The sequence below is a fragment of the Genypterus blacodes genome, unplaced genomic scaffold (genome assembly GCF_046128005.1).
Source record: "Genypterus blacodes isolate CSIRO-AG114 ecotype Tasmania unplaced genomic scaffold, CSIRO-AGI_Gbla_v1 ptg000045l_1, whole genome shotgun sequence".
Classification (NCBI taxonomy): domain Eukaryota; kingdom Metazoa; phylum Chordata; class Actinopteri; order Ophidiiformes; family Ophidiidae; genus Genypterus; species Genypterus blacodes.
In genome coordinates this window covers 583,482-608,997 of record NW_027466858.1, presented here as the reverse complement: position 1 = coordinate 608,997, position 25,516 = coordinate 583,482, and the positions used below count along the sequence as shown (strand labels likewise).

General features: G+C 40.2%; 1 protein-coding gene across 1 annotated transcript; it reads right to left on the bottom strand.

Annotated features, from left to right (window-relative positions):
• On the bottom strand, positions 1–23,299 carry adgrd2 (adhesion G protein-coupled receptor D2). Its single transcript, XM_076149357.1, has 24 exons — positions 23,255–23,299; positions 23,019–23,076; positions 22,646–22,885; positions 20,591–21,220; positions 17,905–18,030; positions 17,467–17,561; positions 16,590–16,880; positions 15,590–15,701; positions 13,760–13,894; positions 13,299–13,407; positions 12,621–12,726; positions 12,482–12,537; positions 12,157–12,283; positions 11,572–11,675; positions 11,244–11,346; positions 9,984–10,137; positions 7,036–7,169; positions 6,408–6,523; positions 4,536–4,656; positions 1,638–1,679; positions 1,451–1,504; positions 1,159–1,306; positions 170–228; positions 1–84 (listed from the first exon to the last, which is right to left on the bottom strand). The coding sequence occupies exons 1-24, from the start codon at positions 23,297–23,299 to the stop codon at positions 1–3; spliced, it is 3,249 nt and encodes a 1,082-aa protein (XP_076005472.1).
• Positions 23,300–25,516: the final 2,217 nt, after the last annotated feature.

Genomic DNA, 25,516 nt, shown 5'->3' with positions numbered 1-25,516 from the left:
TTACTCCTTGTCAAGTGGGACATCAATGTGCAGTGATGTTGGTGCACCAGTACCTGATGCCTTGAACCCTGTCAGCTGAACAACCTGTCAGAATGACAAAAAGACATACGCAGTTAGTGTCAGTTAGAGACAGTATGCACTCTAGAACTTTAAGAGATGTTGGCCTTACTTGGTTTCCCGATGCTGGCTTTAAGGAGAAACTCACAAAGCTCTCCTTTCTGAAACTCTCTTAAAGACAAAACACACTTATTTGTTCTTATAGCTCTCACTTCTCCTTTGGAACAAGAGCAAGGACAACATATGAATGACAACGATGATTTAACAATAGAAAGAAAATGAAAGTTACAATATGATCACACAGAAACAGAACTACAAACAATGTGAATGACTAAGGAATGGCACAAAATGAAAGATATTTTATTCTCATTCAGTCTTTTGGTCCCTACAACGGGACATGCAGACTGCAATGGCTCGACCAAAGCGTGTGTGTGTATGTGTGAGAGAGAGAGAGTTGATAGGACTTATTTTGGGCAAGCATAGTTTATGTCTGGGTGAGTGTGTAGTAGGTTCAAAGTCCATGTTGGGTTTCTTTTAAATACTCTGTATGTGAAGTGCCTTGAGATAACTTTTGTTGTGATTTGGCGCTATATAAATAAAGTTGAATTGAATTGAAATATAAGCAATAAATTGGAATTGAGTACTTGGCTTGCAGTCTGAAAGTAGCCAGAGTGTCTGCAGATTGTGTGTAAATTCTTGTTCATCTTGTGATATGGTACATCATCCATTTACATTTAGTTGTGTTATTCATTTTTGTCATCCTTAACATTCCAAATGATTTATTTAGGTTTTGGATTACTAAAGCAAAAATGTAAAAAATGCAAATTGAGATAAGAAATACAGAAATTCAAGCCATGTTTCTACTATTTACTGTGCCTTTTTGTGGGCAATAAAATGATATCAAAATTTCTTTCAGGATTGGCAATCCTATTGAATTTGCAAAGACTGATATGCAAGTTAAAATTGGGTTCTACTACTTCTAATATATCAGAAACGATGTCATCACAACCCTTTCCCCTTGCAGGTACACTGTGAAATTCCATACCAGTACACTGATGCAAATCTCCCCATCATCACAACTCATTAACCCCATCAGCTTACCATTCTTGATGACCAAGGATGTGGAGGCGGAGCTGAGGGGTCCAGAAGTCTCGCTGGTCTCAGGGCTGGAAGGAGTTGGTGGACTGCATCCCCAAGAGGTAACGGGTGTCCTCTGAGAAGGTAGGAAGCTGATTGGTTGGGAACAGTTCTGGATATATATCACAATTTAGTTAGATGTGCGGCAGAGGTGAGGTACGGTCAGTTTTGACGATGTGACAGTATGAATCGATTTTGTTTTTGTTTGTTTTATTTTTCTGCTTATGCACAAACTCATTACTGCTTTTTTACTCACTGTGAAGGATAAGGCTTTTCTCTTTTCTTGGATCCTCTTTATGGCATTCCTCACCTGAAAGACAAGCAGATTTATACTCAATGATTTGACAAAAATGCTGTCAATTCCACATTACCTTACAAAGACACATTGATATGCATTGGCAGGCACAACAGGAGCATAGACAATGGATTCAATGCCTTCTTACCTCACTGTTGTAAACAGCATACACCAAGAAAATATACAGGCCCTGTAGAGAGGCAGAGAGACCAATTAGGGAGCATAATCTATGTAAAAGATTGAAAAAGGTGAAATCCTTCATATTCCTCTTACTGACAGCGATGGTTTGTCAGCTCAAAACCCTTTTATTTCTCACCTCAGTCAAACTATGCTTTTCACTTAATCAACAAAGAGAAAACTGTGTATTGCAAAATAGCCCTTTGTGCTCTGAATTTGTGTAGTTTTCTACTCCCCTTTGGCACAGGCTTCAATTGGATTCAGCAAAGTCTGGCAGACTTAAATCTTCTGGCTTTCATCACAATAAAATCCCTGCCAGAAATGTAATTTGGAAACCAAGAGTTTCTTTTTAAATTGATAGTTATTGCCAATATCCACTGGTGTAGTAGAAACTGGAGATGAAAGGGTTTAGAAACAATATACAGTATATATATGAAGTTGTGTATACATTCATATACACACAAAGGCATTTTTTATGTTAGAACCACTGATATCAGTTTTTAAGTTCCTTGGTAGTTATTAACCTGTATTTAGGTCCATTTGACCTCGTGAGAATAATGATAGCATGAAGCAAAGGTCCTGTTGCTGCACCGCTTTAGAATTGTGGTTAAATGCTGACTCTATGGCCCCCCATTAACACCCTGCATCAAAATGCTGATACTTAAATGCATTGGGTTGATACAGTACAAAACAACACATTCAAAATTCATCCACTTCGTCATATGTTGTTTTCCTTGTGTTTCCCTGGCCTGAAAGCATGATTTCTAACGTTTCCATGACTGTATGTAGCCTGGATATGTTATCTGAGACTCTGTTGACGTTTGTGGAACAGAGAAAGAGATAGAAAGCAGCGCTGGAGGCCCAGGACTAAGAACCATTGAACAATCCATTAAATATTTCACACAGGCACCACTGCTTACTATGTTTGTAGATTTTGTGATTGATTTGTGATTGATACTACTGTCAGATCTCTTTTAACTGCCCTCGCTATATTCTTTCTTAACTCTCAGCCTCTGTAGCTTGCCAGTGATGTTTTTTTTGTAACTGGAATATGGGCCAGCTCAACTTCATCCTCCTACCTACATGAGGAAGAACTCCTACTGTATCGTTATCTGCCCTCAGCTGGACACTGGCAGTAAATCTAAATTAACTAGCAGCTCCACGGGGGTCAGCTAGGGGCTAACTCATTTTGATTAATTAAACTTCCAGGCAGAGAACCAAAGGATGGTCGAAAGAAAGAGGGAGAGGCACACATATGTAGATAAAATGTGTAGAATTCAAAGGGAAACATGAAATAGACAGAAAAGCATAACTGAGACAGGAAGTAGTCGATGTGTTATCTGTGAGGTGTAGGCTGAGGTAGATTGGGTATGACCTGTCTTTCAAAGGCCTTGGTTGCTCTCTCCCACTCACACACACACACACACACGCACATGCACGCTCGCACACACACCACACTACTACTTCTACTACCGGTTCTATTTATGATAATCATGTATTCTACTTCTTGTACTGCTTGCCTACCTGCTAACCTCTGCTGAAATGTTTCAATGGCAAGGAGAGCTTTTTGATTTGACACCTTTCATTAAACATAACATAAAGTGCATGTAGAAAGTTAACCTAATACAAAGAGCGACGATTCCATGCTCGAGCCACAGCACCTGAAGGTAACTCTGCTGCTTCTGGGAATGTTCTGCCCGACTTAGAACTGGCTTATGAGCGTTTCCCTCTCAGAATGTTGTGGTGGGTGCTGAGGGAATATGGGGTGGCAGGGCCATTAAATGCCATCCAGTCCTTATGACCAAATTGAGAGCTGCATCCATATTCTCGACAGTAAATCTAGCATGATCCCTGTGATTTTCAAGGACACAATCTTTAGGTGGCATCGAGTTTGCGATAGTGTCCAGTTTGATGGCTTTTGGGCTGCACAGTGACTAGGTCACTAAAAATATTGCCCCAGAGCAAGAAGATCCTGGGTCTAATTCCCAGCACCATCTTTGCTGAGGTTTCCTCCAGGTACTCTAGTTCTCTTCCCACCATCAAAAACACCTATATCAGGGTTCTCCTCGCCCTTGACTAAAGCACTGGCTTAGAATTGAAGTTGGTCCCCAGGCGGTGCACAATGGCTGGTCACTGCTGATGGCTTAAATGCAGAGGATACATTTCACTTTGTGCTGTGTATGAAGAATCTTAATTTTAAAATTGCATCTCTGTTTTTTTCAGTTGACATAGAACTTTCTGTTGGCTCCATCCAGCTGTGCCCTCCGGCATGCACTGAATTGGTTTGCAGCGAATGTGAAGCGGCTGCGATGATTATCAGCAGAACCTTATCTGAGGCCATGAGTCTCTGCCAGACAATAGTGGATTGGCCTCTCCAGGTTTGGTGTGAATAGATACCTCAAGTGAATGTGCTCAAGTATCTCCTGGACTTGTTTATGTGTTAGGATAGGCTGGAGGGTGAGAGCAACAGGCAGATTCTGCAGTTATGTGGACGCTGTTTCTAACATCTTTTTACTAGTTATTTGGTTGTTTTCACTACCCAGACTCTTCATTGATCACTGTTATGGAGCAGACCTGTGCTGGGAGCCCTCCTTAGTGCACACACTGACTCCAGGGACAAGAACTCTGCTTGCATATGTGCTTGGAAATGAATGAGATGTTACAAATGTTAATGGTGGTTTTGTGTGCCTTTTATGGCTTTAGTCTTGCTGATTTCCTAGGAATAAACATGACAAAGCCATTACACAGGGTACGTTTTCATACATTTAAAATGAATGATTCCACAGTTATGAAGTTTATCATTATGCCCCTTGCTCGAATTTTCCAGAATGTAAAGCAAAAGAGATATGCATATGAAAACTCTGTTTACCTGGAAGGCATTGAGAGCGATGAAGACATAAGCAATAACTATGGACAGATGAACCAGCACTCCACACAGCCAGGTGAGACCCAGCACTGGCAGCAGGATGAGCACTGGGCGAGTCACAGCCCTGCAAATACACACAAGAGCAAACGTACAAGTCTGTCAGGAAATTTCACCATTGACAGACAGACTGCAAAACCATTCCTGCAATTACTACTGAGTTGGAAATTCACTTGTGAAGGCAGCTATCGTGTTTGAACACTGAAGAACTGAAGAAGCCCTTCAGATGAGAGGCGAAACGTCTTCAAGCTTTTAGAACCAAGTCCAGTTTCCTGAGAATGAACCTTCCTTGGATACCATGACCTGCTGGATGACTGAGAACCTTCACAGACAACCTGAACTGACTCCACAGTGCTCCATTCCCACTCTGCACTGCTCACATCCTGTTTGGGAGCCACTGGATGAGATTGACTTGACTTCATATTAAAATAAAAAAATGTCTCAGATCTAAATCCATCTTGTGTTTACACCCCTCTCACAGACACACAAACACAATCTGTTACAGACACATGAAAATGGAATCGGACAGACTAAATGCTTTACACTTCTGATTACCCCACACACACGTACGTACACCCTCAATTATTTTAGAAACTTAGGAGGACAAACGTAATAAAGGCCTGAGAGAAATGAGGTTTTCAGGCTTTTGTGATGACATTTTCTCTCCAATATTTCCTCCTTCATTCCTCATCAAACTTTCCATAGCTATAGATTTTACCACCTACCACAGTCAAGCGCTCATTCCTTTGCAATCATCCTTTCAATGATCCATGCTGCCTATACATTGGGCCAAGCAGAAAAGGTTGCCTTTGTTCAAACCACTATTGTTGTCATACTGCTGCACCTGGGTAGAGAGTTTTCAGACTGCACCGTGTCTGCAAGGACAAAGCCCACTCACTTCCCTCTCTTCCCTTTTATTTTTGAAAGTTTTCTTCCCTCTAATCTCTTGAAATCAGGCAGCACTCAGAGCTGGCACATGCAACAACTTTCAGTCTGTTTGTAAGGGAATGAGAGCACACAGAAACAATGAAGAATGTTATAATGGCGTCTTCATCAGGCTAAATGTGTGGAAATGGAAAAAATCCAATATTTGGTAGAAGTGCTAACAAGTAATTTTTTAAATATTTGACAATAATAAAAACAAAACATAATGGCATCCTTTGAGAAAGTTAGTTTTTGTACTTAAAAAAAAATGTTTTGATGATGATAAAAACCTAAAGCAATGGTATCCTTTAAGAAATTCTTGAATTTGCAACATTGAGTCACGGCTGAGTTCTGCCCCTAAATTTTCAACAAATTTTATGCCCCGGGAATTAACACCAGGGATCTAAATATAACAAAGGCAGATCGTCTAGCCAACCACAAATCTTGTGAACAGGAAACAACATCAATGGGCCTAAATGTTTCACAGGATTTGTTGGTGAGAAAATAAATTAAAAATAACTTATAATTCTATAGAATTTACTGTGAAATGAAGACAAATTGTGTGTTCGTGTTCTGTTGCTCACAGTGAAGTACTTGCACACCAAAACACACACACACACACACACACAAAGTTGTAGTGGGACCAGGTGTTAATATAACTGATAAGCACATACAACTCCCACAGCAGACTCCCGTACAAAAATGCCCAAATCTCTCACACTGTCTCTATTGACCAGAACGGAAACGGAGAGCGAGGGGGGACTGGGTTACTGAACAGACAGAAATTGTGTGTGCCCCCAACAAAGGGCTTCATGAAAGAAAGCATACATAAGACAGGAGGAGAGAGACAGAGGGAGAGAGAGAGAGAGAGAGAGAGAGACATTAAAATCTCACCAGGTGAGGTCAAAGGTCTGCATCTTTGATGCTGAGCTTGGACTGAGCATCTTAGCACGGCGACGAGCACTGGAGACAGTCACCATAACCACCCGACATAATACCACTGCATTGACCTAGAGGCAGAAGACAACAGCTTAGCTTCACGTCACAGTAAACAGAAAACCTGGACTGATATACATCTTTTCAGCTTTTACACCTAAATGCATAAACAGTAAACATACAGCACATTCTTCCTTTACAGCTCTATATCATTCCTTGCTCCTAACTCCTAATTATCACTTCCTGACTCTGTATTCACATTTCAACTCTTTGCATAGACTGGGTAGCAGCAGATTGCAACCCGATACCCAAACTGCGTACAATTCATTGACTGCTTTCACAGAAAATCATATAAACTAAACTTCTGGCACACATGCAAACCCTGATCGCTACAGTTCTATACATCTCTATAAAACCACATAGAAACGAAAGGATATATGACGTATATAAAGAAAACATAAAAATAAAAGCACACACACACACACACACACACACACACACACAGACAGACAGACAGACAGACAGACAGACAGACAGACACACACACACACACACACACACACACACACACAGTAAGTTTACATACCGCCAACACAAATATAACAGGTCCAACAAATGCCCAGATCGTATCTGTCTTCACGTTGAGCCAGCAGTGATCATCTGCTTTGTATTCGTGCAGCGAGACTGACAATGTTACACCAACTATAAGAACGGGAAGTCCTGAAAAACAACACAAATAAAGTAAAAGTGAACAGTGGTAATGTTGTGTTGACAGATAAAGGAAGGTTTTTATATATTTGGAACAGTGACTGCTGTGCTGCTCTGCTGGCTCTATTTAGTCTGAAGGGGAACATTCTGGACTTCTGTGCTGAAAGCTGGTGTGGCTGCACATGCTGTTCTCAACTTATCCATCTGAAAATTCATGCTATGCGACATAACATGAACTTACTTAGATGGCTTTGGGAACACAAGGAGCAACCCACTGCAGGATGTTGTTTTTAGAGCTGGCAGGGGTAAAACAATGACTCATAACATGGTGTTAAACAGAACAGAGGCACCAATGAAAACTACCCGTAACACCAAACACTTTCTGCATGTCATGATGTGATGATATATGAACATACATATATCTGTATAAATGTATTCATGTAAGGCATTCCTATGACGGGCCAGAGAAAGATGCAGTAGAGAATGGGGATATTGAAATGGAGCGTAGAGCTGATTTATCCTTAAAATTATCATTGCTGTTTAAATAACTCTGACTCCTTTTATCGTCATAGAGTGAAACGATAAGTACAATTCAATTGTTGAAAGTGATCCTCTGTTATGTGGAGGCGTAATGTAATAAACTTACAAATAGTTTTCGTTAATCTTCCACAGCTGTGATCTTGTTAGATTCTGAGTTTAAAAACATTGTCACAATGACCCTAAGTCTTTCAGAGTGATCCTTCATACAGAAATTCGAGGAAGTCTTAAATTCCTTTTGGAAATTATAGTCAGTGGTGCACATTAAATCAAATTGAATGAAATATAACACAAGCAAAAGTGCTTCACATGACAGAACATTGACATGAAAATATTGAATTCAAACAAGCATTGCAGAAAAGAAGAAAAATGGGTTAAAGAAAGACAATTGAACCAGAATGACAACATTTATTTAGATAAAAGCTTGCTTATAAAATGTTATTTTTGCTGGCATAGCTGAGTTTGCCTGTTTATTTCTTTTTTTGTCTTCTGCAATTTGGTGGCATATATAGCAAAGGCTGCATCCCCAATAGTATAATCACTACAACTCTCATACAGGCACGTCTGGTGTAAAACCTCTGCAATATAAGCCGGCCTCAAAGACATTTAAGGATCTGTAGACCCACATGAGCCAGGAATATCAATCATTCATCATTCCATACATTCATCATTTGGTCATCATTTCTGAAATACACTGAACAGAATTTCACGTTGGAATAAGCTCAGCTGTAGTTTTGCAGTTATGACTCATGAATGAAGTTGCATTTAATAAATCTGTGTTGAGCAGCAGGTTTGTCTTCATCCTTGAAATAAGTTGTTATAACAGAGAGTTGCTTCTGATTGACAAGTTAGTGGAGGACATCAATAAAGCTGATTATTATGAAACAGACATTAATGTAAGAACTTTGAGTTTTCTTCAGCACTGTCACAGAATTTTAAAACTTTTGCTGTGTGAACAAATGCAACATCTCTCCTGCATCGTGGAAATCAGTGACTGTTGAACTGCACAAACATTTGAGACATTTCATTTGAAAAGTTTGATAAGTTTGGGCCGTATTAGATGATTCTCATGGAGATACATTGCTGAAAACATAGAGTCTTCTGCCAGCTGGCCACTTCAGCTTGATGAAGTGAACTACTGCACAGAGAATAGTGGGTCATAGCATTATCCAAATCCAAAACATCTCTTCAATAGGCTGTTTCCATGTCACCTCACAGGTCAAGTGATATCATGTTCCTACACCACATTTCCTGGCTTATGCTTGTTTATCTCCCGGGCTTTACTGCGAGTTGCAGCACTCAAAATCACAGTAATCGTTCAGAAGTGTGAGAGAAAACCTGAAAGTAAATAATCAAATAATGTTTGTGAGGCTCATTACAGTGACAAATTGAAGTAAATGAATTAATTGGAGCCATATTGTCATCTTACGTTTTCTTTGGACCTCTGTGAGATGTTTGCTTCTTAAAACCATTAATTCCAGAGGGGAGTTTTGCTCTTTTCTCACAAATTTGGATAGTCGAAGTCTCTAAAACACTCTTGTCACATGAAGGAGTCAGGCTTTACTTGAGAGGACGTGTGGGAGGCTCACTATCATCCGGCCTGTAGCCATGCAGCCCCCTTAACTGACCATAAGCAGTTGCTGATGGAGTGACAAGGACTACATCACTCTTGCCGGTAGGAACACACCACAACGCCAAAAGAACCACGAGCAACTTGGATCCTGTTGTAATGTTTTCATCATATCTCTGCTGGCACGGTACAAGCAATAATTGACTGTGTCCTTCATGCATTTGTTCATTTTTACGACTAATTTCAAGGTAATCACATTAGTACTTTGGGCAGGTAGCTAATCATGGAGCTCAGTTTAAAAAAAACCACAAAATATAAAAAATCATATGATAGGATGTGCCATCATGCATGATGACGCAACAAGGAAATCAACAACAACAAATTCTGCTGTCGTAACTCCATAACTCCATAACTGACTTAGCTGAGACCAGTATTTAACACTTATGTCTCTCAATCCTAACAATAACAGCAAAATTATCCAATTCGTAAAATGTTGATGAATTTAAGACACGTTTTACTCAGGGTGGCTTACTCACTCTCCCTCAGCTCTGGTGCCATAGCAACTAGGTGACAAATGCTGAATAATAAAAATGTGGGGGTATAACCAGAGCCGTAAAATAAATATTCAATCTGAGGATATTTGAAACATCACGCCAAAATGATTCCACAGAAAAAAAAGTCCTGACTTGAAAATGCACTGGGAAGAGCTGAGAGCTTACCCCAGCCAATGACGTAATACAGTTTCATCCGGCGGTCCTCACTGATGTTAACAGATACAACTTTGCTCCATAGCAGCAGACCCTCCACCAGCATCCAGGAGAAAGACGCCATGAAGAACAGATGGAGAAGTGCAGTCACAACGAAGCAAACCTCCTTGCAGGATGTAGAAAAATTGGATGTAAAGACATGGTGATGTCATCAGCACTAAGGGTATTCACAGACCTGTTACAATGGCACATTTACCTCTCAGTAAGTTTGCTTTCACACAGCAAAGAATCAAAGCAAACCAAATAACAGGACATTCCAAATAATCAGTTGACGGCAATTATATGTCTCTAAGTTAAAACTCCAGGGACTAGTTTGAAAAAAATCCAAGCTAAAACACTTTTGTGATGGTCTTAGTATTGACATGTGCTTTCTGAATGATATTGTTGTTCCTTTTGTCATCAAACTGGGATACAGAGGCATGTACTGTATAGTGTGAATGCTGTTTACTCCTGTGGGTAAATCTGTGGACATTCTTTGCTCTGCTCACAATGAACTATACGGATGCCGATGGCAGTTCATTGTGTCCACCCACTGGGTTGTCCAGCACTCTGCTCATGGTGTGTTATATCCAAGAGAACATTCAGAATGGAAAGGATGAACCATTTCAAGAGTATTGTCATAAAAAGTAGAAAAATAAAAAAGAGCCTAGAGAGCAGACCAACAACAGTAAAGTCCTGAACATGTCTTTAAAAACAAATAAAAAAATCTGATTCCGGTTGTGATTGGTCAATCGATATCACATGGCACCAGAAAGATGTGTTTTTGTCCAAATATGACCATGAAGTCGTATGTTCAGGCTACACAAAGATGCACTTCTTATACAGTTTGCTGGGGACTTTTAGAAAAGCAAAAATCCTCAACAAATTCTGTTAAATCCAACACTTTTGTATGTTGGATTCTAATTGTATTGGTAGCTTCTTGGACCTTCTTGTTTAGCATATACTCATATTCAAGAATAAAGATTCAGGTATTTAGCGTGTCTGCAGTTTGAAGTCTATATCATTATAAATACATGGAGGTTCACAACATTAATAAAGGCACACATTTAATAAAGGTGGCATGCAATACACTCTTTAGAGGTTATGACCACAATCTCAAGTGCTATGACCACTTTGCTCTCTGGTAAAAATAGAAGAATTGCATTTTTCTCATAAGAATCTGATGAGCTGAGTTTGTAATATACTGTGCATCATTTTATAAATGTGTCTCACCTCGTAAGTCGATGCCCAGTAACTGCACATCAACAGCAGCTCAGCAATCCCCAGAGCTACGATCAGGTTTTTGTGGACAGTTGTACGGTCAGATTTAGGGACACTGCATATAATCACAAACACACAAACAAACATACAACATTCATGTTATATAATATATGCATCTGACAGTACAACAACATCAGGTTTTTGTTTTCTCTGTGCTGCTATTCACGTAGCTTAATGTTCCATTTTTCTCATTGATCGAGTGTGAATCTGCCAGGGTTTTATGAAATGCTTTTCACCCTTGATGCTTTACAGAGTGCACTCTCTGACGTTTGTGACTCACCCCACCGCGATGAAGAGGATGAAGGTGAAGAGGAGGCCACACAGAGACACTCCACAGCCAATGAACGTCAGCACCTGCAGAGCTTTTTCATTCTCTGGGCTCCTCTGACACAAAATGAGATAGCTGTAAATAGCTGCACATAGTGTAGGAGAAAGTACACACAAACTAGAAATAAGCCAGTCAGAAGGAGCCTAACTAATGCGGAACAATCTACATTTGTCATTTTAACTAGAAAATGTTAAAATCTGCATCTGCATCTAGAAACACACAAGAAAGACCCTCATGCTGGTTGGCTGATGGAGAATACTTCAGTCTGGTCTGGGAATATAAGGATTTTTTTTAAGGATGAATCATGGCTACTGCAATCGATCATGTTACTGTAGCACTATTACCTATGGGTTAAGTACTGTCAAGCCAGCATATACAAGTATCAGTTATATTTGGGTTGTCTTTAAAAGGTATTGTGGTTTATGTCAAGTAAGAATTTGGCTATTACAAGAAAACAGTATGGCTCTCATTAATAGTTCAATATGTGGATGGACTAAAAAGAGATCATGTTGAAATCTGTGAGACCGAAATCTGTACCTGGCTTTCATAAACCTGCATCAGCAATGCAAAATTGGTGGTATGATTGCAGGAGCAGACAGTATATCCAGAGTGCTTGGACACAGCCTCACAGCCTTTGGTATCCCACCACCCGCCAGCCTGGGGACTGGAGAGACAAAGTCATTTCATATTTACATACCCGCAAACACACAGATGGCTGAGAATGTCAACAATCGCAATGTTCTCCACTCTCAAAAGTTTTGCAACATTTTTCAGATTGTTTGATGAAAGCACTGAGGCAGCCATGGGAGGAATGTCAATCATCCAAATTGTCTACGGTCTCAAAATTCTAATTACAACGTACGTGAGATCAAAATCCCAGAAGGCGCACACTGGATCGTACACAGTACCAGCAGGATTCTGTAGGAGATATAAAGACAGTCAATATGAAATGTCATCGAGAAAGGCATGGTTAAACTATACAAAGTGGAAGTGTTGCTAACCTGGACTCTGTGTTGGAGCTTGAAACGGACTGCCATGCTGATTGGCTGATCATCTCCCAGCACTGTAGAGGATATGACTGAGGAACCCAGGACAGTGCCCAGATACCTGGACGCAGACAAAAAATGAATTAAGCTGATGTTGCTGATGCACAGCTTCTACTACAAAACAATTCACACACAACACTTTCAATTCAAGCCTGATTGAGACAATATCATTTTTCAGATAACATAATCTGCTTTCCACTTGCATAAATCATTGTTGGGGAGTAACAGGCCTGTCTTACATTACATTAGATTACATACAACTGTTATTATGGTATTATTTCACCAATCTGGCCCTTGTGTTTGCTCTTGGCACAGCTCCAGTTGTGTTTCAGTTGAAAGTAAACTTCCTGGGACAGGGCTGTCCTCAGATGTTCAGATGATTTATAAATACAAACATACATCTTGAAATATAAACAAATAAAAGTTCAAATATTTCTGTCTGTTCACTTCTACTTCTAATTTGTTTGGCATATTTGTATACAATATATTGTTTATCAAATGCATGCAGTATTCATTTTGAGTACAGGCTGCACCATACTGTGTCAGATAACAGTGGGTAAATGAGCCATACTGTGATGGTGGTGTTGTTATAAGAGAAAATACAGCCTCCATCTCTAGCTGGGTGTGTGTTACCTCTGGCTGCCGTCGGTGACAGTAGGAACCATGGTGATGTTCTCCTCGGGATTGAAAAGAGGCTGCAGTGATCCATACCACGTGTTGACCAATGTGAGCTTACGGAAACCTGCATTCAACACAACAGTAGGATAGAACTGTGTGCAACAAGTACCAGACAGCCAAATAAAACAGCACACTGTGACAAATAGTTCAATTTTATCATCAGTTATTATTGAACATGAATAGTTGTTGCGAAAACCCAACAATGCGCCTCCATCTGCACTTCAGTTTGAGACCTTGGGAGCACAAGAAGGTAAACGTATGCCACATATTCACGCATCTCCCGTTACTGCATTGTCCACTGTATTCACCTGGAGACTGAGGTTAATAAAATGCATCTTCTATCGCTGCCAGCACTCAGCAGTATGACAGAGATGTCTGAATAAGAGGAGGTGGAGGCGCTTGAAGCATTCTCCTACCGTTGTTATGGAGATCTTGTATTTTCTGAGTTGGGACTGAAATACAGTCTAGGCTATTGTGTGTGTCTGTCTCAGGCCCACAGAACCTCGATCCCGTGGATTCTTTCTCCAGTCTCTGCTGTTGCACCTGCAGTCCTGCAAGGTTAACCATAAAAGAGATTTCAGAAATTTGAGACAATGTTTTGTTCAGTGCAGTTTGATGCCCAATTAACTTTGTGTTGCAGAGAAAAAGAGAGAAAACTGTGAAAATAAATCATATAAATTGATACTTCAACACTTTGCAGTACGCTTTACTTTCTTCTAGCATTTACATCTCACATCATCCCCCGGCTCTTCTCCTCCTCCTCAGGCCAGTATTTAATTTTCACATTCTTAATAAGCACATTATGACAACTCCAAAGACAATAATGTTTTGGGTTGCAATCAAGAGCTGATTAACCTGAGCAGGCATGGTATTTCCATGGCAACGTATAACCTTATCTTTGGAATCTGTTGGAAAGGTTTCTTTCTTTCAACACCCCTAAGTGAAACGCTTTGGAAAATATCTTGAAACAAAAACAAATAAAATACTTCATATTTTAACACAACTCCGCACAGGAACAACAGTTTAATGTTTTTCTGAGTAAAAGATATCATATCATGACACTCAGTAATATAATCTAATTTAGCTTCAGTTGTTTTTCCGGGTGTTTGTCGGCTGAATTGAGTGGAACTAATACCTAAAGTATTGTCTAAATTCTGTCTTAAATGCTGTCTATGATCGCCCATAACTACTTATTGCACCATTGTTTTGATTGATAAGCTGATAAACTATTTTGAATGGAATCTATGTGTATACTAACAGTTGTATTCTAACACTGTATTCTAATTAATGTGTCTAATTCCATCGGTATTGAGTGGAAGAGCATAAGTCCTGTAGCTATTACGCCACAATCTGCTTTCTTACTGGTTCTGTGATGGCAGCAGTGTTATGCTGGTGAATCAGCCGCCAGCCAAATCACAGCTGAAGCGACTTGGTATTTTGACTTGCTTGGTAATTGTTATTGCAATAGACTATTTCACCTGCGTTACAATGCCATTTGACACTACTTCCATGATAGACACACTTCTGTGTTCAGTCTATAGTTGTTGGCATTTGTAGCCTGTTTTAGTTTTGTCTCACATTCTCAGTGATTAACCAGCATACTATCAGTTTTCTGCAAAGTACATTAAACCACAGCAAACATTTATTTACATCTGAACTTCAGGTCACTGGATCTTTATGGATCCCTGTGCTAAACATGTTGAAAAGCCTACTAAAAGTTACTCTACGTGAGGTTATTATTTTGATTTGACAACTTTAGTATTAATTATTAATTAATTTAAGTAAAGTATTTTTCTACATTTTTGCCTCCAAAAGTCTTTCCCTATATGACAATTCACCCTGAAACAACTGAAGCAGCTGAAAGACTATTCATTGCTTAATGCTGAGAATGTTGGGGAGATATACATGCAGTTGTATTGTATGCTGTTGTATTGTAGGGGAAAGTCGTACCCAAAGAACATTCATTTTACGTGGTGTTAGCGTTATTACATCACAACACATTTCTGTTTAGCAGCCCACAGGGTCCATTTAGCTTTTGTTGTCTGTACATTTAAAGGAGATATTTGGCATTAACATGATTAAAGCCAATTATCTCCAGAATGCTGGAAAAAATAATTGTTAGTTACCTACTTCAGAAGTAAATGAGCTGAAAATTACTGTCTGTGACTTCACATTAATTGTGGCCATAGTCATGCACTGTCCACATATAGAAAATAAACTGCTGCATGAGAGAGAGAGAGACTCACTGATGTTATGCCTCTTAATGGTCAGGTGATTAGTTTCATCCATCAAGCGGGGGCTCAGGCTGTTCACCATACGATCGATACTCTGGACAACATCCATGGGGCCACTCACAACCTGAAACACAGGACGCACTGGCATTTTCTGCTGCAACACTCAGCTGGCCTGCCCTTCACAGTCTAAGGCAGAAGAGGTACATTTCAAAATGACCATTGAACACACAATCACAAAGGCTTTTAGCGCAGAGGTCTGTAAATGCAGGGTGCAATTGTGGAATTTGCCATTGTCTGTTTTCAAACCCCTGATTCTGAATACAATATGCTCATCTAAGTACTGAGCCTTGGAGATGGAGCTCAACGGAGGAGGTTTGTGGATGACTATAGATGCAGTTTTTCAGAGTGCTGCTCATCCATTGAGTCTGGGCTGAGGTGGCCTTGGAGCACTGAGAGGCCTGGGGAAGGGAGGCAAGCGCTGATAGAAACACAAACCTCATCATAAGGCAACTATATATATGCATCCATATGTGCCTTACGCATCGATAACAGACAAAAAGATTCACTGATAGTTTCGAGAGAGTGCAAATTAAAAAAAGGTGAAGGAGCTCAATAATGCTTGTTTTTAGCTTGTCAAGACCTGAGTGTAAACATTGATTTAAATTGGTTTAAATTAAGGATTAGCTATGTTTTATTCAAGATGTACAAAACTTAATCAAGCTTTTATATGTTATGTACTTCTATTCTTGTCATAACTCTACCTTTCCAGTGCCGTTTCTCATTATATATTATCTACAGAAGACTACTGCCCTCTAGTGAATTGAGGCTGATATAACAGTTGCATAGCCATCAGTTTTGTATGTTGAGGCAAATGATTCATATCATGAAATAATGAAGAATGTGAATGAAAGATAAGCACACACTTATACAAATCTGCGTCTACTACAACATCTCAAAAGCTCCAAAATCAGGCTTGGAGATAAATGAAGAGTGGACGTTTGAGTGTGTCTACCTCTTTGATGGCTTGCCACTTGTTTGTGTTGTCCTGGCTGATGACCCTGTCTGCCACACTGATGAACTGTTCGCTGAGCTCTTGGGCGCTGGCAAAGCTGTGGTTGGTGGCGTCAGCGGGAGGCTGCACCAGGACATCAGCCGCCATGGACAACAGCTGGATGAGGGAGACCATGTCTGTCGGCTGCAAGTCCTCCTGCTTGGTGTCTTCTAGGGCCTCGACAGACATGTCCAGGAGGGCAGAGGCCTCATCAAAGCTTGCTGGGCCTGACTGCTGCTGGCCCAGGACTGCCTGAGAGGGAAAAGGGATTGATTAGACAAACTTGAAAATAAGAGTGACGCATGAATAGAGCACATATAAAAAGATAGATGGAAGGATGCAACAGCCAGTTTATACACAATTAGCAATGTGCAAAAGAAAAAATACACCAATCAGTAAACTAGTAACACAAAATGTGAAATACGTCTTGGGATGATTTCATACATATGGGCAGATGTGCATCAAATATTACTGTTGTTGTTTACAGATGTGTCACATTCTGAACTGGATTTTATTTGATTATACACAGAAAAGTTGGATATTATGTATATTTTTTTTATTCTTTGGCATGACAACCTTCAACAATCCATATGAAAATCACAAAAAATACACTTTGGTTTAAATTCCTGTGTTTCTAATACTCAAATATAATTATTTAAAAAATGGAAATTTAATCTCACAACCATGTGAAGTGAGATATTAACTCAGTGTCATGTGTGGGTTAAGAAGGTGTTTTGTGTTGATTATTCAGTGGATAGATTGAAAAGTTTAAAGAAAGAAAAGGATAGAAAGGAAAAGGGAAATGAAAAGAAGAAGTGAAGATGTGTGGGTTCTCTACCTGGGTTTTGTTGGAGAGCTTCCTCAGATGGTTCATAAAGACTGTGGGCTGAGAGCTCTGAGAATCACTCAGCTGCTTCATCTTCAAGTACCTCTCTGTGCCAAAAACAACACACCATCAGTGTTGAACTGAATGCCAAAAAAACAACATGCTGCACTTCACCAGCAGGGGTCCTGCTCTGGGGCTGAGTGACCTTTAACATCCCCGTGGGTGTTGAACATACAAAACACTACTTCCCTATGACAACACACAAAACCTACTGTATGGTATGTGTTTCAGTGAGATATGGAGCTGACATGTTGTGCATACATGAGGCCGTGGTGGGTCAGTGCAGTCCCAGCTGGTGTGTGTGTGTGTGTGTGTGTGTGTGTGTGTGTGTGTGTGTGCGCGCGCGCGCGCGTGCGTGCGTGCGTGTGTGTGTGTGCTGTCGAGGCTCACCTGCACTTCTCCGGCAGATGAACGACAGTTGATGGGTGCAATCTGCCTGGCCATAGACCGGGAGTAGCTCCTCTGACCAACCCTGCAAAGTCCTGCAGCCCTGCAGCGCCCTCTGTTGGTGAACTTCTGCTTCGTCATCCCCATAATCACACACGTGAGAAAAATCAGCAAAGGCACATTAACAACATTTATTCGACCGTTGTATTTCTGTTATATTTAGGAAAACTTTCTTTTGTTAACATATTTGAGAGGGGATTTTTTTTGCATTCCTTTGCAAAAACAATAAAAGTCAGATTATGTAAATGCTAAATATTGACATTCTCAATGATAAAAATAAAAACGAATTGGTGTGAAAATAAAAAATAACAACGATTAGAGACTCTTCTTTCAATAAACTATAGATTACTAGTTATTGGTTTTTGCAAAATTTTCAAAAAGAAAACAAACATGCCCATCTATCCTTTATCTATCATATTAATCCATACATGCATCCATTATCCATAAATCTTGATCTCTCTCTTGATCTCTATCAATATATTTATTAATCTGACAACTATACATTTTTGTTAAAAATTCAAATTTCATGCAAAGTGCAATGAACTCATAAACCATTACTAATAACACATTTCCCCTTAATTCCATCTCTTTCCCTCCCTTCGTCTATCATTTCTTCTCTCCTCCCTCCAAACCTCCCTCAAATAATCTAAAAGCATATCAATCTCCTAAACTGGAACAAAACAGAAAGAAGATCTAGTTTGTTGTGATGTCACTGTGAGCTGAATGTGGGTCAATAACTACTGTGACAGTACTTTGTTGTTGTGGTTGAATATTAAGGTAGTCTCGATGCTTGAAGTAAGGAGAAAATGTTACCAATAGTGCTTGTTCCTATGGCAACTTCTTTTGTTTTATGTTTTAATGTTATTTGCCAGGCATTGATGAGTTACAGGACAACATCTCATTGTGACCACCGTGTCTCTTGACTCTGATGAGCTGGTTTCAAAAGATATGACAACGGATAAATAGTTTTCCCTTTTCAAGATATAGCTTATCAAAATTCCGATGACTGCTAAATCTTTTCCCAAAAGTCTTTCCAGGACTTTGAATACTTATTTACACTGGCAATTTCACGAGTGTTACCATTTCTTGACACAGAAACAATAACAGCAGCCAAAGACTCTTTACAGACAAACCCTGGCCATGTGGGAATCCCCTCTGTCCTGCCTGGCTCTCTCCTCCTCTCTCTGGCCGGCCCTCTCCATTCTCTCCGGTCAACCATGCTAATGTGTTTCTTTAAGCGTCTGTATTTCAGACTGTGTCTCACTCAGGCACACTGAATCTGTCTTAGAAGGAGGAATAGGTCCAGAATGACACTGGCAACAATCACTTGATTACTGATAACTGCTGTGACTCATCCAGAACCAGACACAAGAGAGAAAACGCCAATAATGGGAAACTAACAAAACAAGAACACCCACCAGGGAATTGACTAAATTCTCAAACAAATCCAAAGGTCCAATATATCATGAGAGTAAAGGAGCATGAGGAAACAAACGTCAAAAGTATTAACCCACTATCTGGCTGCTGTAGTTATAACTTACTTTGCAGATTATGATTTTATATTCAACGTGAGATAGAAAATATTACTAATATCAATACATGACTCTTTTCTTTCTTCTTATCTAACTTCAGAATTTCATTCTTTCTGCTCCCCTTTGTTTCCTCCAGTAATTCCTTTATGTTCTCTTTCTCTCCGCTCCTGGCCTGCTTCAATTTAAAAAAAAACCTTTCAATTTCTACTCTTTTTGTTCTCCTTTCATGTCATTCGAAGTCATGCTCTCTTCTCTCTGCCCTTTATCCATTTCTTTCTTCGCTTAATTTCCTTGTTTGTCTGATCTGGGCGAGCAAAGACTAATGTTTGCAAAATTGTTCAAGAACTTGGAATCACAAGACAAAGTTTCATAGCAAACATCACTACCAGATGAAAAGATAATAATTGCAAAGGTTGCTTTCATTATTTAAGATTTCATTGAATAAACCATAGAATCATAAAGGAAAGTCATTGGTTTGTCTCTCGTAGCAGTCAGCCTGTTTGACTTCATTCCTTCATTGAACGACAAAACTGCGCTGTATCTTATTTTGTGATGAAGGATTTGGATACTTAATTTTACTGAATTGCAGGGGTTTTATATCCTATAATAAATAAACATATGTAAGTATCAACATATTGATTTGAAGAGATGGGAATCAAGTATGCTTAATTTTAAATGAATTAGGGTTAATAGGTTATTAGAATGTAGAAGGTCAATACACTACTTGTCTTGTTCTCTTACATTTATCTGGCAGATGGTGATGGCCTCTCCAAAATGTTCCATGTGATACTGAATCAGTAATTTAACACTCTTGCACTCTTTTACTGTCATGAACACATTCAATTTTAATGCTAATAACTTGTTATTACTCATGTTGAAGTAGATATTTGAACGCCTGGCTTTGATAGAAATTTAACAAGTGGAGTTTTGATACTTTTACTTGAGTTCATATACACGGTCGCCCCTTAAATTGGAATGGGTTTTTATCCCAACTGGCATTCAGTGGTGTGGCCTTTGGAACACTCCAGACAACTATCATTGCAAGTTTTAAATAAATATGTAGAATAAAATCATCTGTGACCTCTTGCCCTCCTTACCTGAGCAGAAAAGGACGTCCTGTACCACCGTGACCACTGGATGGGTGCTGAGGTCGTCCAGATTCCAAGAGAAAAGCACCTCCTGGGTTATGGGTGAACATGAATTAAGGACAAGGACCTGCCTCATTTCCAAAGCCATGCTCCAAACATTCAGATCAGTTAGGTTGCCGACAAAGGGCTCTGTGAAATTCCCTCCGAAGGAATCTTGGTCCTGCCCTACGATGAATATCCCATCACCGTGTATATCCCTGGGAGAGTCCATTCCTAAACCCATATCTTTCATCACCCCATCCACATAGATTGCCCAGTAACCACTGCTCTGGTTCCACGTGACACAGAGGTGATGCCACGCCCCGTCATTGGGGAAGGAGGCCTTGTATGCCATGTGTTGCCCATGGATGATGAGTGCCAAGAGAATGCGTCCCTTCACGTCCACATGGCCTCGGAGCTGGAACTCGTTGGTGAGAACAGGTGCAGCGTAGGAAAAGATGGTGGACACTTCATTCCTGTGTGGGTCCCACTGGACACGAACACACACACTTATGGAAGACAGGGTGGGGAAGGAGATGTTGACACGAGCAAAACCCTCTTTAGATGTCTTTGGGAAGTTCAGAGCTGAGAAGTGTGAATCTAAACAACAGTAGAGAAGGAGAACAATGAAAGAGTTATACAGTATTATTGAAAAAGTAATGTTGGGGGATTATGTTATGTTATGAAATGTAAAATGAAATAAAATAGACTTAACAGGTGCAGCTTGTAATTGAGGTACATCTATGATGCGCTATGTGTTTTGGTTGTCCAACACTTTTTTAAAAACTCTGCATCACTCAGGTATTGTTCATTCTTGCCCTGCTGCTGGAAGCCTCATGCCTGCCTCACATTTCACGTGTGACTTATGCATGAAGTCTATTAAACATTAGTATTTGCATGCATTTGCATTACAAGGATATTATAAAAAAAAGAGGCTTCCTGGAGTGAATAGCCATCATGATACAATACATTATTTATTTTAAGATAAAAAAAACTATGGAAATGGATAGCTAACCTGAATAAATGAATTGGTGTGGACAGAGGATTGTAAGACAAGTATTAGTGTGACCGGACGTCCTTATTATCCTAACACAGTCTCCATGTCCGGTGGCCTGTCCCCAGCTGTGTTTGTGACACATTGCACAGAGCGATGTGATGCCAGAGATGATTGATTAACAACTATTGTGGTCTAAACTAACCTTGTAATGCAATTGTGAGCGTGTCAATGGACAAATTCAAATGAATCACTGACTTAAAGTGACACACGTAAGGTCTGTAATAGTTCTTTGTTGTTTGACACTTGCACTAAGTGAGTTGAAACAATTACTGATTTCATTAACATTTCCATAACACCCTTTTCATTGTAAATGTGATTTTTCTCCTTTGCACGTCTGATTGCTGCAGTATGCTTCATCTGACACAACAGTCAAGCGGCAGAAACCAATATTTGGGGGTGCAGGGGTCTGCACCTTCATCATTTGTGACCCCTCAAATCCCCAACTCTGCCAGGCTCACCGGTGTGGTGGTGTGTGGTGAGGTGTGAAAGTGTGGTAGGATTTATCTCAAGCTCTCTTTCTTTCCACCACTCTGTATGTTCTCCGCAGAGAGAAGAGAAACTGAACCTGTGAACTGTTATACCCATTTATAATTGTGTGGAGGAGTAGGAAAACACAGAGACACACAAATTACTTAACAAACCATCTCCATTTCCGAAGAGAGAGGCATTTCCCCTGTTAATAAGATTAATTGCGCTGAGATTACAAAAAACAGCCCCAGAAAGCATCCAGCCCCTCCCCTTTCTGTGATGTCATGATGATTGCTTGTTCTGGTGTGGGCATTGTAAACACATTTGTCTCCCTGGATCTCCCACTAAGTCGGACAGGCTGTGTGGGATGAAGCATACTGGGGCCTCAAACAGGGATGCTTACTCCTACCCTGTCCTGTGTTTACATTGAAACTTCCAGAGGAGAGGCATTGTAAACATTACAACATTTTTGGCTAAACTACTGCTACTACTTTACTCACACTGCTTGGGAAGGGCCAGGGGCTTGGAGGCTACTTTGTTGGCATCCCTGACCCAGATAGGTGGGCGATGTCCAGTCTGTTGGAGCAGCTCCAGAAGTGCCTTCTGGTCCTCCGATTCGTCTGGGGCTGCAAGAGAGCTGAACTGGCCACGGCAAAAGCTATTGGCCCTTGAGAAAGCCAGTGACTCATTGACCAGCTGGAAGGCCCAGTCTGAAGTGAGGAGGATGAGTCTGTCCTGTCCTACAAAGTCAGATATAGAAAACATGGAAAGCAGGATAACACGCAAATATGTTATATGTTGACCGGACGGACAAGAGAATGCAGTATTGACAGTTTAAACAGCCATTGGTCAAAGTGATTCACAGCCTCTCACCATGTAATTCCCCCTCCCTGTCTGGCCCAGCATGTGTTGGCTCACTCTCACATACCACCTACAGGACAGAAATTCATTTTGATTTGGTCGTTTTAGTGATTTCTACATGTATTGATGTAAGCAACATGCAAAATTGATCATTTTTCCAATATTGTGAATCATTGCAACTAAAGCACATTACTGTACAGTACATGTTTAGCCTATTAGTAGTACAAAAGGAGCAGAATATCTATTACCAAACAAGAGAAGAGTATCAGTCCAGCATGTAAGGCTCCAGTCATCTCTGAGTCACTGTGTTCTTCAGCTCACTTTACTCCTCGTGTAGAAAAACTAAGATTCCTGCCGGATCCAAACATAAATCAATCCACAAACCGGATCTGGAAAAAACAAAAAACGCTGGCAAATGCCAATTAAATTTAAATTGGAACTTTGATTATTGCTTGAGAAGGTAGAAGGGTGAACTCTTTAGAGTGGCACTGTCCAAAGATAGTAGAGAATAAGTCCAGTGTCCAGTCCAGTCGGCTGTAGAATCCCTGTTTTGTTCACAAAACAGTAGAAAGTCTCTTTTGTGTAATCTTGGAAAAACTGCACATGCATGTGGAGATCAAATCCAGTTGATACTCCTCATCCTATGCCTCAGCCACAACAACCAGCATGTCCAGTAGAGTGTCCGTTCTTCCGATTGGGAGAGGTCCCAGTGCGAATATCCAAAGAGTCCGTCTCCGTCCATCTCCTGCCTCCTTGCAGTCCCCCTCCCTCACTCTTTAGCACCCAGAAGCCATCTGCCTTTGTCATGCAAATGTGGCCATTTTTTAAAAGAACTCTACTTACGCAAGCAGTGTCAAGCATTTGGCACAGAGAGTTCATCAAGAGCAGCAGGCTGGCAGACATTTTTACCACATACCCCTTATTTATGCGTTCTATAGGGCACTTTAAAGTTAATTGGAACATCTGTTTTATTGGTGAACTTCATAGTCAATAAAAGATTAGTACTGATCATGTAATCAGTGTGCTGTAGAGCATCTGGTTGAGTACTTCGTGTTTGTATGCCTCTTGAAAAAAAGAAATAAAATATTTGCCATGTCAGACATGCTGCTAGTGCCACGACTGACACAAAAACACTCGAATAGGTCAGCGATAAAAGCTTGAAATGTCAAAGAACAATATCTTTGTTCAAGTAAAAGCTGTGGTAGATGGCTTTGGCAATGGTTACTCGAAGAAATAAGCCATTCACATAAGCCGCAGAAGAACAAAGACACATGCACAGAATGTCCTTGATGTTTCACTAAGGGTTCTGAAGAGATGGTTAAAATGGTGAAATTAGAGAAGGTGGGAGGCTAGACACAAACAATGCTCTTTAACTAACTTATACATTGAAATATTTGGGATCATGCCTTCAGCAGTGCCTTCATCTTTGAAATGCTGGGTTTTGATTCACAATGATGTTGTTGGAATAAAGAAGATAGATATGGAAAGAATGTGGTCTTGGTAATGAGCTTACACAGACTGTGGCACCAACAAAAAACAACTCAGTCAGCGTTGCTTTTTGATTTGGTAGAAGAGAATTTACAGAACATTGTAATCAGCAGTAATGGGACCCTGAGGCGGGCGGGCAAGATTGCAGCCGACCCCTACCACTCTGGACACAAACTGTTTGTAAACCCTCTCCTCTGGCAGGAGGCTGAGGTCCATTGGGACCAAAATCTCACGCCACAAATATAGTTTCTTCTCCTCTGCAGTGGGCCTCATCAACCACGCCCTGGTCACCCACTGACTGAATGATCTTGCACATGCTCCACAAGGTGTACAGTTATTTTATTTAAATACATATAGTCATATTGTACATACTCCACTCTCCATATTAATTTGATAAGCTCTTTATTTTTATTCTATATAGTACTGTAGAATATTGATTTATTCTTATTATATTTTATTTTATTCTTTTTTTTTTATGTGACACCAAAAACAACAATGAGTTTGAATGTGAGAGTTCAGCACCCATATTAACAGGTTACAGTGTTCACATTACACTCTTTTCTCTCTTCTCACTACAATTTTTTCCGCATTCTCCATTCCACATTTGGGCATTCTGTGAACACACTGCTGATGTAATGTTGATGTTTTGAAGTAAACAAATGACTGAATGAGCAACAATAATGATTGAATATTCAAGACTAAGAAGAATAGCTGCTCTTGGTTACAAAACGCACTCCACTCCATTAGCCAACCAAACAAGTAAAACTTCACGTGCAAGGTGATCAAAGACAAAGTGGGAAGGGAAAATATGAACTGGCTGGCATGGGTAAGGAGTCTGCCAAGGCTTTATAAAGGGAAAGTGTCTGAGTAAACACAGGAGTTACTGAGTGAGGGAGCAAGTGTGTTGTCAGGTGAGACTGAGGTGAGAGATTCAGAAGAGACACCTGGTGGCCAGATGGGGAACGGCAGATCATCAATTGAAACAGAGGTTAGTAATGGCAAACAACTACTGAAAGTGGACA

What these genes read in the sequence shown, in the direction of transcription:
- adgrd2 (XM_076149357.1), bottom strand. Translation starts at nt 23,299, where the DNA reads ATGACTGGAGCCTTACATGCTGGACTGATACTCTTCTCTTGTTTG. An exon ending in TGATACTCTTCTCTTGTTTG is followed by an intron (nt 23,077 to 23,254) that starts GTAATAGATATT and finishes TCTGTCCTGTAG; the next exon opens with GTGGTATGTGAGAGTGAGCC. An exon ending in ACTGGGCATCGACTTACGAG is followed by an intron (nt 10,138 to 11,243) that starts GTGAGACACATT and finishes ACATCCTGCAAG; the next exon opens with GAGGTTTGCTTCGTTGTGAC.